The sequence below is a fragment of the Vicia villosa genome, linkage group LG1 (assembly GCF_029867415.1).
Source record: "Vicia villosa cultivar HV-30 ecotype Madison, WI linkage group LG1, Vvil1.0, whole genome shotgun sequence".
Taxonomy (NCBI): Eukaryota; Viridiplantae; Streptophyta; class Magnoliopsida; order Fabales; family Fabaceae; genus Vicia; species Vicia villosa.
The window spans coordinates 37,040,544-37,058,797 of NC_081180.1; the positions used below are offsets into that span (position 1 = coordinate 37,040,544).

The 18,254-nt window shown below is 37.9% G+C and overlaps 1 protein-coding gene across 2 annotated transcripts; it reads right to left on the reverse strand.

Moving 5' to 3' along the window:
• Positions 1-301: 301 nt before the first annotated feature.
• LOC131634177 (dnaJ homolog subfamily C GRV2) lies at positions 302-18,026 on the reverse strand. 2 transcript variants are annotated; one of them, XM_058904836.1, is made up of 22 exons: positions 17,106-18,026; positions 16,504-16,740; positions 16,228-16,315; positions 15,918-16,126; positions 15,266-15,367; positions 15,127-15,189; positions 12,698-14,917; positions 11,994-12,356; positions 11,434-11,574; positions 10,505-10,897; positions 9,879-10,373; positions 9,149-9,372; positions 8,701-9,045; positions 6,535-6,829; positions 4,694-5,146; positions 4,266-4,611; positions 3,820-4,163; positions 3,251-3,715; positions 2,953-3,077; positions 1,374-1,497; positions 838-906; positions 302-732 (listed from the first exon to the last, which is right to left on the reverse strand). In XM_058904836.1, exons 1-22 carry the CDS (start codon positions 17,526-17,528, stop codon positions 532-534), a joined length of 7,725 nt encoding a protein of 2,574 aa, XP_058760819.1. In that variant the 5' UTR covers positions 17,529-18,026; the 3' UTR covers positions 302-531. The 2 variants fall into 2 exon arrangements, with proteins under 2 accessions (XP_058760819.1, XP_058760826.1); XM_058904843.1 differs by lacking the exons at positions 15,918-16,126; positions 16,228-16,315; positions 16,504-16,740; positions 17,106-18,026 and having other exon boundaries at positions 15,123-15,189; positions 15,266-15,323.
• Between the last annotated feature and the right edge of the window lie 228 nt (positions 18,027-18,254).

An 18,254-nucleotide genomic window follows, 5' to 3' on the forward strand; every position in this document is an offset into this window, starting at 1 on the left:
GCATTTGATAGAGAAAAAAGAGCGAGTTTGTCTATGTTCCAATGTTCACGAAATGTTATTTAAAATAAAATTTATCTATTTTAAATAGCAAATTTAAGTCTTTAAGATTGTACAAATGAAATAATTCTAGCATGCCCAACACGCCATGATGTAAATCTTGGTAAACAAGCTTTAAAATTATGACCTTGTAGTCTAGTAGGTTTATACAACGAAGAGCTTAGGGTCAACTTTACCCCCCGTCAGCTTCAGAAATGAGCTGGGCCGTAGAGAACGTGTGGAAAAACAACAAATAAAAGTCAACTTTCATGGAATGCACAAAATGGCCTCACTATTTTGTAGCAAACCGGTAAATACATAATCCAATTTACAAGGAAATAAAGGGATAGAGAAAATTGCACATGCTTCCTACATGCTCCTTGGAGAAAGAAGACAACAAAACTGTACAGTGAACTATACAGGAGAATTACAAGTATAGACTTGGATGTATGTTCCATTTTATGTAAAAACATCATACCCTTTTTGCTACAAAGGTTAGTCCTGTTTTCCGCTGAAGTCAGGCGTGGATGATGGGGGAGGTCTAGAAGTAGTAGATTGTGGTGGAGGTGCTGTAAGGGCGTATGTGAGTCTCGACGATGATGAATTTTCGATGAGTCCGGCAATGCCAGCTGCTGCAGATTGAGCATTTGAAGGAAGAAAGAGATCGTGCTTTTGGTCTTTGTATGCACTCCAAACCTGAAAAGCAGTAGGGAAGATGATGATAAAACACGAAAGCCAAAATCTAAGCAGCTATATATATAAAACGCAAAAACCAAGACCAAGATGTACTTAGAAACTCACATCTGAGTTATTCAATATTTCCCGCACTCTAGTACAATGGGCTCCTTCAGTAGCAAACGCATGCAGAACCTGATTCATTGTGTAAGTATAACTTGTCAGCCGTAATAGAATACAACATAAAATGTGTACAGATTAGTTAAGCTAGATCACTTTCTTTAAAAATAACCACAACTACAATAACTTTTTGTATGATTCTCCAGTTCTGCATAAATTAACAAATAATTCGCTTGCAGAAAGAAATACAAAATATGTTAAATTGCAAGATGTTAGAAAATTGACAAAAGGGAAATTTGAAACAAAACATCCATTTCCTTAGAAACTCAAACATACAAACAAAATGAGAACAGGTGATAAAGCATTAATAAAACACCAGATACATTTTCAATTATTAAGCTGATAAGCAGACCAAAAGGACTTTCAAAAAGAGAACTAAATTTTTTTATAAAGAAAAAAGATGCAGCATATGCTGATAGAGAAGAAAATATGTAAGAGAGCCTAAACTCAAGTAGGTGAATAAAATTGACCGAGTTTCTAACCTCAATTGCAAGCACCCGACCAATAGATGCTTCAGATTCATTCCACTTCATTTGAGAACAAAACCCATTCCTCCCCCCAGCTCTCCAATCAAGAAGACCAAGAAGTACATCAACAAGACCAACTCTGCATTGTTAGCAAAATTTTAGAACCAGAAGTTTTCGTATTTCTGCTGCCATAAACTCATAAGACATTCTTCATCATTGCATCACTATAAGCATTATAAAAAATATTAATATCTCATGCTCAAAGTAATTTCATCTAACGGCAGAAACATCACTCACTGCAGTGACAATTGACAGTGTTCCAAAATCAATCACAACAGGTCTTCCAGATTAAGATATTACAGGATAAAGTTTCTGAGATATATTAAACTAATAAAAAGTATTTGATATGTCATTTATCAATTGTTCAAGCAGTAGAAATGTCAGCATCCCAAGTGGATATCTTATAGTTGCCACTTGCCAGAGACAATAAATCCAGATGCAGCAGGAAAAGCTATCCAAGGAACAGTCAACCAAACCATTTGTGCCCGTTAGCAATATGGTAGGATACTGCAGAAAAACTCGGTGGATCTGATCAAACAGTTCCACAGATCCATTGATTCCAAAATACATGGTAGACAGTACCATTATATTAAAGAATTCTTAATCAAGTGGATTATTAGGCTCAAACTCCATTCAAGACCTCCCTAATAGGTGCACTGGTTTCCATTATTTTTAGATCATCATTTTCTTTAATCATAGACAAATGTTTGAACAATTTCATTATAAAAATGAGTCATGTTAACTTGTTCCCTAGGGGCACATGTTAAAGAATCATTAATCAGTAATTATCATGTCTTGAAAAATAAATCAAATTTTAACTTTCTGCAAAAATAGAATGCACAATTTCCAACACAGTTTCTTGAGCACTCCCATTGTCCCAAACTATAAGTCCCTTTGCAAAAAAATATTTGTCTCAAATTATAAGTCACTTTACAATCCCAATATATAATTAATGACATTTTTCCTAATATACCCTCTACTACTTATTATTGTTTCTTCTTCCGATTCTCTTAATTTCTCTTTCCTCTATAATTAATGAAGGACAATATTGTAAAGTCAAACATAAATTATTTTTTCCATACAACATTAATTGTGTTTCTTAATTTGTGTAAAATGCCCAAAACGTCTTATAATTTGAGTTTATAATTTGGGATGGAGAGAGTACTAGTATATACTAACATGTGCCCTAAGGGCACATGCTAGTATTTCCCTTAAAGAATAGTTAAAATGTTGAAAACCAGACAGACACGTGAGGTACACTGACCCTAAACAGTAACAAATTTCAAGGCCATATAAAGATGAACTTCCAAAACATCAATCACTTCGTATCTACAAAAGTAGGTGAAGCCAACAGACTAGTACCAATTTTTCCATAGAGGCAAGCAAATAAAAATAGACCTAGAGTTGAAATTGATGCCATGAGTTATCTAATTCACTCGCACCTTTTGGCAGTAGTCTGGAGCTAATGTGAAATTCATATTTGAATTTCAATGGCATAAAAATGGATTAAATTTTAAATATATAAGGTTCTTACTTAAGTCCTTGTGCAACAAGGGCGTCCCTGGCTCGGTTGCCAGCAACCACAACACGCTTAAGGGTCTCAAGAGCTAAAATGCTTCCACCTTGCCACCCTATAGCTTTCATTAGTAATGGAACAACCTGGAAGAAGAAATTTTAAAATAAAACCAATAAAATATCTTTTTATTGAAAGACAGTTTAGGAACAATTTTAGTGATATATAAAGGGGGGCACTGTCACAGTTAATAAAAAACGGCTTAGGATAAAAGGATTGTAAATTAACCACTTGATATATAATATGTCTTGATGGATACCTGAGGTGTTCCGACACTAGTTGCTGCCATGGCTTCAGCACATGTGGTACTGGCCGCCAGTTGATGCAAGACACGCAAACAACTCAGACGCACACGCTCTTGAGGAGTTTGGGTGGTCTCTGTTGTTTCGTTATCTGGGCCATTTGTTTTGTCTGCATGCTTCCCGTTATTTATCTCACCTGTCGACATTGTTTCTCGTCTTCCTTCAAATGCAACTGCACCAACTAGTTTAGGTACATATCCAAGATACCCAACATGATCAGCAAGTGCAGGGTGCACACGCAGTAACGAGACCAGGGCGGCCGAAAGAAGCAAAGGAAGCTCTGGGTCAACAGTCAGTGCCTCATAATGAGTGGCGGCAATAGATGACAAGTACTGATCTAGTAAACCTTCCAAGAACCTTTTAGGGTTTCTCAGAGGGAATTTAGGATCTTTCAGAAAAAGACGGACATAGATGCCCCCAACCTGCATACACACAAAAAATGAGTCCATTCACAAAATAATATACCATTGTCTACAGCTTTTTATCAGAAAATGAATCTACATTCACAAATATTATTAGGTGATACCTGTGGCTCGTCTCTCATTTCCTGCTGTCCAGATGCCTGCTCAAGCACATCCCAATCAACAACACGGCCTTTCATCTGCTCACGATATAGCTCTGATGCCATAGTAGAAATCTGTGCAGATAGGGAAGCTGCCATAGCCGGCGTCCATACAAGTTCTGGTGTCTCGGTAGTCTGCTCAAGGGCAACTACAACAGCTTCACCAGGTCCATCCCTAATTATGGATACAATGCCATCTGGAAGGAACCTTGCAAGTGTTATTGAAACTCTTGGTCCGTGCATTGGTTGGCTAACGAGTTTCCCTAACAAGGAGGCTGCCATAGCTCTTTGTTGAAGTGGAATTTCTTCTGCATGGAATAATGTCTATTAATAATATTCATTAATCTGCAAATATATTCTTGAAATGAGACAAATAAAATAAGACCAACTAAGAAATACAAGTTTTCTACCCGTCAAAGGCAATAGCAATTCAAGAATGTAGACAACCCCGCCGTGCTTAGCAGCTGCCCAGGCCAGTTCTGGTGTGGTTGCCAATGCATAGAGAACATGGAGAGACCCTTCACGACAACTGGGAGCTGAGTGAAGCATTTGCAATAAAAGCAGAAGACTAGATCCATCTGCAACCATGGCTTGCAAGCAGGGAGCATGTGCTGTCAAGAGTGACAGCACTGCAAGGCAAAGTTGAGGAATGTTACTGTCTGATGCTTCGGCCACCGAAAAGCATTCAAAAAGAGGCAGCAACTTGTTTTTATTAGAAAATATGGATGCTAAGTTTGGATTGCTAGTCAGAAGGTTCTGCAGGAAATAACAAGATTAGTCAGAGACATGCTGAATAAGAAGTATTTCAATATAAAACAAGGTAGGTTTAGGAACAAACCTGAAGAGAGATCATTGCCGAACGGAGATTTTTAATCAGCTCAGGTTCTTCCTTCCCTAGAGATTGTTCGTCCGACATCGTGCCAGAACTATTCGGGATCTGATGTTCATTGGCAGATCCATCAACAGCCTCATTTAGATGCTCGGAAGTCTCGGTGAAACTGGTGGTCTCTTCAACATTATGATTGGGCTCTTCAACACATTGATTGTGCAGAAGAGAGGATATAAAATCAATTAGTGCAACACAAAAAGCTTCTGGTTCACTAATTTCGAAGTCTGGCTGATCGTTGTAGACTCTCAAGTAAACATTGCCAATGAACAATTCTTTTGATATTGCTTCATAGACAAAGTCGTGTGAGTCTTTAATATCATACGAACCATCAGGACCTTGAGCTGCCCGTTGCTGATCCACAAATTTCAGAAGCTCTGCTCGAGTTGAAGAGTTCCAGATAATCTGCAGAGAGTTCAAAAAATAATATGAACATGTGAATACAGTTAAATCGGAAGAGAGCCTGTCCAGCATTATTATATAATCATCTACTGGACTTCACGGCATTGAACACCACAATAAGCTAGTATACAAAACATATTCAAGGAACAAGAGAGAGACTAATGTCTAGATTATAGAAAAAATAATAAATAAACCATATAAACTAATTTGTGCAAATATATCCATATAAAAATGTCAGGTACATTTTCCTTGTATTTTTTATTTATTTGAAGAGGGAGTGGGTGGGGAAGAATAGATGCAGGAACAATTGGGTAGGGGAACTGTTGGCACTAAGTTAACCATGGGTCATAGGAATATTTTAGCAAATTTATTTTATATATTTTTTAATTTCAAAAACTGTGTATCTAAGTAAAACATAGGGTTGTTCAATCAAATTTTAACACAAAAACTTCACTTATAATTTCCCTGGCTGCTTGACGAAAAGACTACTCCCCATTTGACTGCATTGAATATTAGTTCATTGATTTCTTTTCAAAACTTCTTCGGCTCTGCATATTTACTCTCGAGTTCTCTATGCAAACATATCTACCTTTGCAGATAAATAGGAGAACCACAGTCAGGAGAGTTTATGTGAGAGAAAAAAGAAAGGCTAATAGCAATGTAATTGAATAGAGTGTAAATAGAAAAGAGGAGGTAGATAGTATGGCAGCTAAGAAGTAACTTAAAAACTGATAGGAGAGCTGAGGTGCGCTGAATAGAGTGTAAATAGAAGAGAGGAGGTAGATAGTAAGGCAGTTAAGAAGTAACTCAAGAACTGATAGGAGAGCTGAGGTGCGCTTGAATGTCCTCAAATGTAACCTCTGGTCACATTGAACACGATTCACAGACTAAATTCCCGATTATTTCCCCTGTATTATTTCATTCAGATCCTATTATCTTTCAATCTTTCTACTGTATCTGTTGTATCTATCAAATTTTCACTCCAGAAAATTGTCGGCTGTACATATTTTATCTGAAGTTCTTTCTTTGAAAATGTCAAATTTCTCAAAGTTAGCTTAAAAACAGCAATAATCCTTGGTTTTTGCATGCTGATTCTTCATATCACCTATTTATTTTAACACCCTAAACTGTAACGTCTTCTGGCTGATTAAAATGGAAATAGAATAGACAAAAAACCTAGCAGGTACTTACTAAACATATATTTTCTTTACCAACAGATTCAACATATGGGGCAAGTTCAGATAACCTGTGCAATATTAATTAAAAACTTACCAAGGAAAAGATCAATGTCATTTTGTATCAACAATAGCCTATTTAGTAAGAAAATAAGTGCTAATAACCCAACAACAAAGAAAAATTTCCTCACAGTGGGTAAAGGGGGGAAAAATCACCTCTGGGGACTCCAGGTTTGCATTTAACTTTGAAAGTAAATCTTTGGGCATTTGATCTTTTAGCATGCTAGAAAGCTTAGGAGTTAGCATAACTTTAAGGGCATCAGCAGCTGCCTGATTATATGGTATTAAACTCCCATCGCCATACAAACCACTGAGTCTTGACAAAGCCTCAGATGCTCTTACAGCATGCATATTTTTTGCAATTTGAACACTAGCACCAACACCATGTGATTCTGTTGCATTAGATTCTTCTGCAGTTGAGTCATACTGAAGCAGCAATGGCAAAAGGTACCTATCGAAGACCATATTATATAGATAAGTACAAAAAATTATTTTGGCATAACCACATAACCTAGGATAGATTTTTTTTCATGTGCCACAAATAATTACTATAAACATACAGAAGCTAAAGCTCATTAGCTAACCAACAGTTTGAAAAATCACTACTAAGTCACTTCGTGATGGAAAGGATTAACCGGTAACCAAGATGCATAGATTGGTAAATGTAAGAATGCCAAGAGAAGGGTAGTATCTTGGGTTCAAGGTGGAAGAGGGTCAAGTACAATTACTAGGTAGATTAATCTTCCTATGCACATTAGAAGAGGGTCAGTGCAAGGACCGTCTTTGAAAGTCCTTAATAAATTGTAAGCTATCTTGGAGCTGAAAACCCCAAAACTTTTAGTGTACCTCTCATTTATACATATTTTCAGGTCATATCTTGCTCCCAGAACGGGACAGCTAGTGCATGACCCAAGTGGCCAGATAGCAGGTGGCCCAACAGATCACGGATAGATTCTGATAGCATATTAGAATTCGAGTCAGATCAAACTCGGTCCTACAAAATTGACTTGTAAGGACTAACAAACATATATTTAGTCCATATATTGTCCAATGTGGGACTAGACATAATTAATAATTTAAAAATGAGAACACTATATTCCTACCTTGAGAGAAGCTTAAATTACACAACCTTTCCTCTAATGTCAAAATATACACTTTGCACCTTTATATAAAAATTGACAAAACTAGTAACAACTGAAAAAAAAATTTAACACTGTACTTTATTCTCTAAAGTCATAAAATTTTCCAATTAACTACTTTTTACAGCGAGGATAAAAATCTATCATAAGATGATAATTTAAAGGTATTTGCTTGCTGCCATTACAATAATTGTTTATATTAGAATGGACTAAAGTATAATACTAATTTCCTTCTTAAGTGAGGAGAGTGTAATTCAAGCATCTCTGAAGAGTGGGAAATATAACTTATTTTACATATGTACTTCTCAATGAAGAGAAGTGTACATTTTGACATAGTAGGGGAGAGCGTTGTGATTCAAGCATCTCTCAGGGATGAGAGTTTAATTTGCTCTAAAAAAAGAGACCCAAGAACAGAAATAAAAAATATTTATCATGTAAACTGAAAGAAGACAGGAAAAAGAAAAATATGTCAAAAGCAGATACCAAACCAAGCTTGCCTCAAATGGTAGAGTATGTGGTTTGATATAATGTAATGTGTAAAGCGGGAAGATAGTTGGTCCTTAAGGTCTATTGGGAATCACCAAAGTTGGGTGGAAAATTGCTGGCAACACTGTCTGTTGGCGGAAATGAAAGGTCACAGTTTGTGAAGCAAATATCATTCAAGTTTGTTTGTCTTTCATCCAACAAAAATGGGGTAAATTACAACAACAAAAATGGGGTAAATTACAACAACAAAAAAAGGCTTTCTTAATGTTTAAGTTGTGAGATTTTAGATGACAGTAGGAGAGAAATAATATGAGATATTATTTTAGTGAACTATGCTTGACATTGACTTAATACAAAACCAAATACTAATCTCTATTTATACATACATAAACACAATCCTAAATCAAGAAAAGTCATGATAATAGTAATATAAAAATCTAATCCTAAGAGATAATATACTATCATCTAAGATTATAAACTGATCCAACAAAATAACTTAAATTCTCTGATATACCAGCCATATTATAAGATATATTTTTTATATTCCAACACTTTACAAGCTCTGCTCAAGTAAGTGTTTATTGAATCTACATATCCTATGTAAGCTACAGATTCATCCTCCTACAGCAAACCTATGGTGGAGAACTTCAATTAGATACACATACTTTATATAGTTAAACAATAATTGAAGACATACCATAAAACACCAGCCTTCAGTAAAGCATTCTGCAATTCAGAGGAAACAGAAACACTGGCAATAGTCTGTAAAGCAGCATCAACTGTCTCAGCTACAAGCTCAAATTCAGTGCAATGCACAATGTCCTCAATTAATCCAGAAAACTCAAGCATCTCAGCTCTGGCAGCCTCAAACTGACTAAGAACTGAGAATGTTCTCATGATGTTTGTAACAATGACGGAAGATGGTTCAGTTCCAGGAGTAGTTGTCTGAACAACGCACATGCAACGGGAAAGAAGAGTTCCAAGAAGATGTATGCCTCCATCTCTTACCAGCTCCTCGCCATTCAATGAAGAAGCAGCACACCTGATAACATGAATATTCAATAAAACAGCAGAAGTTACCATGAAGTGTTTAAAAACTATTGGTATAGTGTTGAATCCAACAAGAAAGGACGTGGATATCTTACGTTAGCCAGACAAGCTCTGAGGCAGCAACAAGGAGAGGTGCTCTATCCGAAGAAAGAAAATTGTTATCATCCTTGTCAACAGTAACAGCACTCAGCAACATCGGATAGCCAGCATATTTGAATGGCTCTAATATGGTTCCATATCTTCTGTATAAAATACACTGTCCCTTTAATAAAAGCAGTAACCTCCAAGGTTGAGGACCTTGTAAACCTTGCATGGTGGCCTAAGTTTTGTCACATTAAGAAAACAAATTATGAAAGACAGAAAGGTATTGTTGCTTGCAAACGAACAATAAAATAAAATCCGTTGGGTTATAAACATGCACAAAAATCAAAGTGAAATAAAATGGATATTATGATTCTTACACCTCATTATTACGCTCATATATAACGATTATAAGCTTGCATGCAAACATTCAACAATAAAAGAACAAAATTATATGCTAATAGTAATAAATAAACAGGAGCACGTATGTATGTGGAATTCTTCTCCCTATTTGACATTCCGGATCAATAAATGCACGAAAAAAACCACCTCTTCATTGCTACCTGTAGTTGGAAAAGCAAAACAGGCATATGGATTTGTATGCATGGGATATTTGATTCCACTACTGAAGTACTTAAGAGTACTTAGGTCTTCATGTTATATTTTATGTTATAATCATGCTGTCTTAATAGCATTTATCGTAATAAAATTCCAAAGATGCATAACATGGATAGTTTAGTCTACCTGGAGGCGCTCATAGGCCTTCTGGATAGCAAGAAATCTCTCCCTTCCTTCAGGATTTTTGTCTGGATGATATTTCATCGCAAGTTTCCTGTATTGTCGCTTTAATTTTTCTTCATCAATGTTCTCAATCTGCTTCGATAAGCTAAATGCTTCGTCCGGAGTCTCGAAAGAATTCTTCTTATTAACATCATCATTAGATACATCCTCCAAGGATATCTCGAGGATCTTACAAGCTTCTTCTTCAGAGAGGTCCATGGGCTTTCTTGTTAACTCTTCACGCCACATTACAAGTAATGACTGTAGAAATTCAACGTGTTCAACAATTGGCCAATTTGGAAAACGAATCTCATCACATAGGTTCCTAAGGTAGTAACGGTGACACCACATTTCATCTCTCAGCTCAGGATATGTCACTGGAGGCATGGGGGCATAGTCATATAAAACATGGCAATGCTGTGACAATTTCTGTGGATAATCACCAAGATGCTGCAAAACCTGATAAAGAGCAAAAGATCATGGATTTAATTCCATCATGTGAATATCATAATAGAAAATGAGTGAATATATTCGAAAAATTGAAGGGGAAAAATAGCTGCAAAGTGGGGCTATAAAAAAGTCTAGAATACCTGACGAATTAGATTTTCTGCCCTCATTTTGTGAGTCCATATTATCTCTGGAGTGTCAGAATCAGAAACCATTGCTGCTGCGAAAGCCGCTGGACCACTACGCTCCAGTACATACAATAAAGATTCAGGTAGAAGTCCACCGAGAACACTGCGTTTTGCCAACGGCAGTGAAGAAGAAACTGCAGCCTCTTCGCCACCATGAAATGCTTGATGGACATGGGTGACAGCGAAGAGCTTCCCAATTGAAAGGAGATTAGACCCAGGATAAGCTAGCGCAAAATAAAATGCACCGGTACTGTAGAGACGTATCATGGCTTTGGGGTTGCGGGTAACAATAGCCTTCAGCAAAGCAGCAGCTGCTTCAACAATACTTGGTTCCCCAGAAAGAATTGACTGTGTTCACCACCCCCACCCAAAAGAAGTTATTTGGATAAGTAGAAAAAACAACAATCAACCAATAAATACTATCACATATCAAACAGCTTGATTAAGAATGATATAGGTAAGAAGAATAAGGGCCTGTTTGGATTGACTTATTTGAGCTTACCTATTGGCATAAGGTTTGTGACACTGTTTTGGGAGGCTTAATCAAAACAGTTTGTGACATTTTTTGTAACTTTTTTGAACTTATTTTTTAAGTTCTTCAAGATAGCTTATGAAAATAACTTATAGCGAATATAAAAACAATTTAATTTAAATTTATTTTATCTTTTGTTATAAAAATATAGCTTATGCAACCTTTTTTTAATAAGCACTTGTGCGATAACTTGCAAATAAGCTGTGTATCCAAACAGGCCCTAAGACAATCAATAATGAAAGAATCTAATGAAAATGATTTTGAGTTGGAACTATTAGAGAGATGGAAGAAAAAACGAAATACGAATACTATTTTCCTACATGGCGGATTAATAAGAAACAATTTGTATTACCTGTGCAATATGTGGAAGGCAGCGTGGACTTGACAAAATTCTTTTTACTCTAGGAGTTGGTGTTACAATCTCTCCAGCATCATCTAAATCTGAATGCGCAGAGACCATGCTATGCAATATGGACAGAGCTGTGTCCCCAACCTAAATAAAATATTAATATTCTATCTATCAGAAGGGTGCCAAGAAAGTAAAAATAAAATGTCAAAAAATGTTTTCTACGAGACAAATTCATAGGAACACTTTCCGGACAGACGTTGATGTTAAGAACATAACTATGTTCTTTCATCGTTGGTACGTTCCCAACTGTGCCTAGACTTCAAGTTATCAGCATAAGAGCACCTTAGGCAACCCGTCTCATCAAAATTAAGGTATAATAAGGAAAGCATGTTATTGAGATATAAAAAAGCACATCCTTTAAGTTAACAAAGAAGACTGGAGATATTTAAGAGCGGCCATCAAATTTAGAGGAAGAAAAAAAATCAGGCAAAAGAAAACAGGAAAAGAACAGAGAAAAATTATATTCTATGAATAACATATCATCCAGCTAGAACATGATCTACCTGAGGTGGGGTAATGACAGGAACTCTACTTGCAAGTGCCCAACGAAGCTCGCGAATATCACGCAGCTTCTTCCAATCTAGCATCCCAGAAGCCCAAAACCTTGTTGTCCAATCAATAGCCTTCTTGGACCATAACCTTCTAATGGCATCTTTTTCCATAGGCCCAACTTGAGAACCATCTTTGTCAATATACATCCATTCCTTGAGTGGTTCCATAAAAGCACTAGCTGCTATCAAATTTGATTGCAAGGGAATAGATGTCCTCTCTGAGGTTTCATGTACTACTGTAATCAGATCAACTGCTAAAACACAACCTCCAACCAGAACACAAGCCTCAACATTTGATAAAACCTTCATCAATGCCTGAAATTGAGTAAACCATAGTTATTTAAAATTATCAAACAGCCGAATTCATAGTTTACTCGAGAATTTTTTAAACGCTGTTCCATTTAAGAAAATTATTAAAACAAGACAACTGATCCTATTGCAACTAGCAACATTGAAGGTCAGGTTTAAAATGCTATTTTCTTTTGACTCAACAACCTGCCAAATTATTAGTTCCTAGAGAAAAAGGCACAAAACAAATACTAGCCTGAATTTCAAAAGCAGAATAATTCTTCATCCCCTTACTCAGAAAGCAAAACTAAAGGGAGTAGCAACACAACAGGACAGAGCAAGAGCAAATAAATTCATTTTACACAAACCTTCAGAAGTAAAAGAAGTCGGTGCCTCAAAGCTCTGTCATCTGTCCTATCCAATAGAACGGTGATGTGAGCTGTACCTTCAAAAGGGCCAATGGTCTTGTTATGCTGCTCATATACAATTGACATTGCCCTAGCACAAAGCTCTCTCACTGATGATCCACCACCTCCGCCAAAACCATCTAACCTACCCATGTCACACCAATCATCAGATGCACCTAATTCATCAGGAACAGCGCCATCTACGGTAAGTCCTGTGTCCGCATCACACAAGAAACGATGGTAAAGGGCTCTAAAGAAAGCAACTGGATCACGCAATGGGAAGTCTTGTGCCCTGCCACCACTGCCACTCTCAAGCAGTAAACGCAGATAATACTGACCCACACAAACTTCTTTCGACAAGCTTGGGTAACGAACAGAATATTCTGAGTAGTTCCAAGATATTTGGGGTACACTCTCAGTCCCTGTCATCAATTCAAGGGTAGCACCCCCTGGAACAATATCTTCAGTGCGCTCTTTCTCAACATCTAGTTTATGAACTTCAGCTTGCAACGATTCTCTCAACTCTTGCCTGGTGCGCTCATTCCAAATCAAGTCGGCCCTATTGTGATCTAAATCAAAAGCTCGCCAAAATTCAGGCCAATTACATAAAAGCCGACCAGATCCTACAGGGGTGTTCTCCACAACAACTTGAGCAGGAGCTGGAATGCCTGCATTCTGAGAATCAACTCCACTGCTGTCCGGATCAACTGAATTTGAAAAATCAGGAGCTTCGTTCGAGTTTTCTGATGCCACGATAGTTGAAGCAGCAACAGTTGGAACCCCAACTTGGGCTTCTGATCCATTGGCCAAACTTTCGCTAGTATGCGCTATAGAAGATTGAAAACTTGAAGCCTGTACAGAACTTGGGTCAACAGAGGTGTTAGGATAGTTATCTGAGCCTTTACCAACAGCATCCCCTGTCTGCCTACCTGAATCAGACACATCGAAGTTATTAGTTGAAGGGAAAGATTGTTCTTGGGAGGTTAATCCTCTCCCTATGCGACCTTTCCTCTGCTGAAGTAAACGTCTTTTTCTTCTCCTAGATGATGACTCTTCTTGATTAGTGTCTTCGGCAAGAACTCCTTCAGAACGTGTGTGCAAATAAGCAACAAGGCCTGGAGGCAGAATTCGAGATAATAGCTCCAAAGCAGGTTGATAGGAATCTGCCCAAAGAGCAACAAGTTGTCTACTAACTTCACGACGCTCACCGGCAGGAAGAAAAAATGCATGTAGCAAGTGCCTCAACAAAGCACCATCACGTAGAGAAGCATCCCGCATTGACTCTGCAGCAATAGCATCTTCTTCTGCAATTGATCGCATTATCACAGCTACAGTTTCTCTAACACTTTCAGCAGGGTGACCAAACAGTGCAAACAAGCGACGCTTCAACCCAGCAACTTGGCGTAACAACTCAACAAAAACAGTATATTGGGTAGTCTCTCCGTGCGGATCACAAATCATAGCCTCAAGCACTTCAACAAGAGCCATTGAGAGTAATGGTGATACTGATATGGGCTTTAATCTGTTGACAAGGATAATGATATAACTATGATTAGCAAACAATACTGACTTGTTATGCATAATCGTAGCATGCCACTCTCCTTTAGAATCTATTACACTTGCATCACTAGGTCCACCACCAATGAGTACGGCAACAAGCCCTGCAGCCTCAGAAGCTACACCTTCTGAACCATTTCGGAGTAAACCCATCATCCTTCCAACTGCGGCTGGAAAAGACATCACATGTGAAGCTGCACTTCTAGAAGAAAGTAGTCTTCGCAGACATGCAATAAACCCCATCACAGTAGCTGCAGCTTTAGGAGAAGGGGGTGGCAGTGGAGGAGACTCTGGAGGAAGATTAGGAGCAGCAGGAAGCATAGTAATTAAGGCCATCAAAGTAACCTCTGGTACTTCAATGTTTGAAGGTACCCCGCTATATGGTATACAGGCATTGAACTCCCTTATTCTACGCCATAGTTTAGCCCTAGATCCAGGAATGGAACCACCTTCAGCAACAGCATCTTTGGCAGCAGCTGCTAAATGTTTCAAATGCATGGATGCACTTTCTGCATCAGCAACAGGCTTTTGTTGACCATATTGCAAATAAACTCTCCCACAGGGAGGATCAATACGGTGACCAGGCATTGTTAGTCTTGGCAAGACAGGTATGGCACATTGACCCTGTAAAAAAACGCCAGCATAAGTCAAACAAGCACTTGACAATTTCTTTTTAATATCAGTACTATTAAATAAAATTTCATTCGGTTCCGAAAATGGTTCAAAGTGAATATAACAAAATCAAGCAAATATTGCAAGACACGCGTCACTGTGATTCAATGTACACATAAAATACAATCATGGAACAATTCTTAACCAAGAAGAATACCTACTTCAGTTTGCAAGGCATCACGAACTGCTGCAAGTAAACTATCACGAGATGTGCTTGCGTAAACCTATAATTCATGGCAAATATATGAGAAGGTTAATACCATGAGAGTTTACAACTACAGTAGCATCACAAAAACTTACATGGATGGGGGATCCATCGCTGAATTCAATTGCAAACATCTGGGGTTCTTCAGCAAACCGAACAAGAGCACACACCGAAGATAAAGGACGAACACTAACAGCCTGCATACATCTAGTAAAAATTCTCAACATTTGCATTGACCCTTCTAAAAAAACAATTTTTATCGCAATATGAATGCATTAATCAGAAAACGGCAGTGCCAACAACATCTTAAATCTGATGAACTAATAAATCCCTTTAGGTCATGATATAAGCTATTTATGAACACATAATTTCATTGGAACATTCTCCTATAGATGTATAAAGGGTTCAAGATGAAAGTGTTTTCTGAACAGTGTGTTTTGCCGTAGAAATGACAAGATCCTGATTGCTTTCTGTTACTGTAACAAGCTAATATATCTTCAAAATTTTAGTGCGTTTCTTAGAAGGAAAAAGTTAAATCGTAAAAGCACTTTTCAAAAGTCTAAATACACCCCTAAGTTTGTTTAATGGATAAGATTTATTTCCTGGGAAAGTGCTCCCTAGAACACAGTTACCAGGAATATTATTACCATAAGAGATGCTAGGTAACTCCTTGTGATTCCTTGAAATATTCTAAAATATAAAAAATGTTCAAAAATTACGAATTGACTTAATAAACTCATCACTTACTTCATAGTTCTCAGGACGCCTTTCCACAAGTGAAACCTTTGTAAGTATGAGCTGACGAGATACCGCATCACCGTGATCACCTAGTCCACCTTTTGGGCCAACTCCTAAGCTCAACCCTGGAACATTTAGAGTTCCATGGGCAGCAGAACGCAGCCGTGTTACCGACCAACCACCCAACGGGGTATCTTCTGCTCCAACTGCTTCTTTTGCTGCGTCAAATGCAATCATTTAAGGTTATGATATTAACTCATTTCAGAAAAATAACAAATTTGAATGTGCAAGGTACACAAACAAGGTTATAACCATCTACCCCTTTGTTTTATATACTCAGAAACGGAAAGAGTTTGAGATGTTTCCACAGACAAGGACAGCCCCACAGTGGATTTTGCAGTTTTTGTCTGCAATAAAATTTATGCACTTTTATTATTCCTGATATCAAAACACGTATGATATTCCTACATTACTCATGAGTATAGTTAAACCATTCTTCTGAATACTAACTTATGTAAGTGGCAAAAGGAGACCAAATTTAAGAGAACAATATTTAGCAGAATAACTTCTCAAGCCTCAACAAAGACATGCATACCAAATTAGAGATAATAGCTGATGTTGTGCACCCAGAAGTAGCTTGGAAAGCTTTTGACTTCCTTCCATACAAGGGACAAAGAACAAATCCACTACCATGATCAACATTTTTCTTTCCAAAGGCGTCAGAAAGAAGAACAATTGCAGGGGAATCCATGTCTCTGAAATCCAAACACCACCGAAGCTCACCGGATTTAGCATCAACGAGTTCGACACCGGCATATGTTACTTTCAATTTCTGTCAACACAACCAGTCAGACATTAGTTTAGCAACTCGCCGTAATTAATTTGATAAAAGAATTTCATCAAACAATTGCCCCCGATTATTTTCACTTTAAGAAAAGAATCTTGTATCCCCGTCATCCTAATAATCTTCATAATTCTAACAACATTTCAATTCCGATTACCACAAAACATCCAGATCATTATCTCTTTTTAATCAACGCTGACAAGAGAGCAACACTAAGCAAATTCTCTTGAACGTCGCAATATTCAATTATGCATTTATGCTATCTATATTACTTACAAAAAAGATAAAAGAATCGCAGCTAAAGAAGCAAATAGTAAATACAGATAATCCAAACAGGAACAACTTTAACTTACAAAAGGAACCCACTGAGAAGCCCTCCTACGAAGATGAAGCACAGGAAACTCAGCCACTGGCGCCAACCGATTCCACCTTATCCGATGCAACTCCGTCAAAATACTCGCCCTATATCGCGACGAGAACTTCATAGCTTTGAATTTCCCACGTCCATCAGTCCGCACGTTGATGCTAAACTCAATAGAATTCTCATCGCGACCAAGGACAGGAGCAGCGCTTTCAAAATCAGTAGCAACATCATAGAAATTCGTAACAGCAAGCGTAGAAGGATCAAGAGTAATAACAGACACACTAGAAATACAGAGAATCCGCTTGTAGCGTCCACGCCACGAGTGTTTAACAACGAGGTATCGAGCCAAGTATTCAGGCTCTTCGAGAGGAGCAGAATTAGCAGCGGCGGAAATACTAGCGGCGTTTTCCATGACCGGCGGAGGAAGAGGAACGGGACGGTTAAGATCGGAAGCGTAACGGCTTACGGATTCAACAGAAGGAAGCTGAGCGAGTGTTTGGACACGTGGCGCATTGTAGAAACGGAGGAAAAACCAGAGTCCCTGCGACGGCGAAGCCGCGGGGCTTCGGTGAACCCGAGACTGATTCGCCCCCAGTTCTTTGATTAGATTTTTGTTCGATTTACTCGAACCCTAGCTTCGAGAATTTTGGTCATCCAATGTTGCGTTCTTGATTCTTGTTGCGATTGGGAGAAGAGAGATTGCGGTGGTGGAATCGAGGGTGGTGATGATTGTGTGCATGTGGGGATTGAATGAATCGGAGCAAGCGATCGAGTTGGGTAGTACAGCAGAGAAACGATGGCAAGAGATACAGACAGAGAGGAGGAGGAGTAGGAGATGTTGAAACGCACCGTCTTGACTTATTGAGGATGATGTGGCTTTTTCTTATTGGCTTAGCTCTTTTTTGCTTTTTAAGTAAGGCTTCAAACCTAAGTAATAATAACATGGAATTGGAACTCTTAATTTTGAAGATGCAAATTTGATTCTGAGGAACTAGTAACAAACCCGTGCATTCGCACGGGTTCTCGTATGGGACGCGCATTTGTTTCATATATATATTAATAGAAAAATATCTGGTACCCGTGAAAAAAATAATTGAATGTATAATTAATCCGTATATTTTTTAATAGAAAAATATCT

Excerpts from the sequence above, each read along its gene's own strand:
- LOC131634177 (XM_058904836.1), bottom strand. The coding sequence starts at position 17,528 with ATGGAAAACGCCGCTAGTATTTCCGCCGCTGCTAATTCTGCTCCTCTC. Across the intron at positions 4,612-4,693 it reads CGGCAATGATCTCTCTTCAG|AACCTTCTGACTAGCAATCC; the intron begins GTTTGTTCCTAA and ends TATTTCCTGCAG. Across the intron at positions 4,164-4,265 it reads ATTGCTATTGCCTTTGACGG|AAGAAATTCCACTTCAACAA; the intron begins GTAGAAAACTTG and ends TATTCCATGCAG.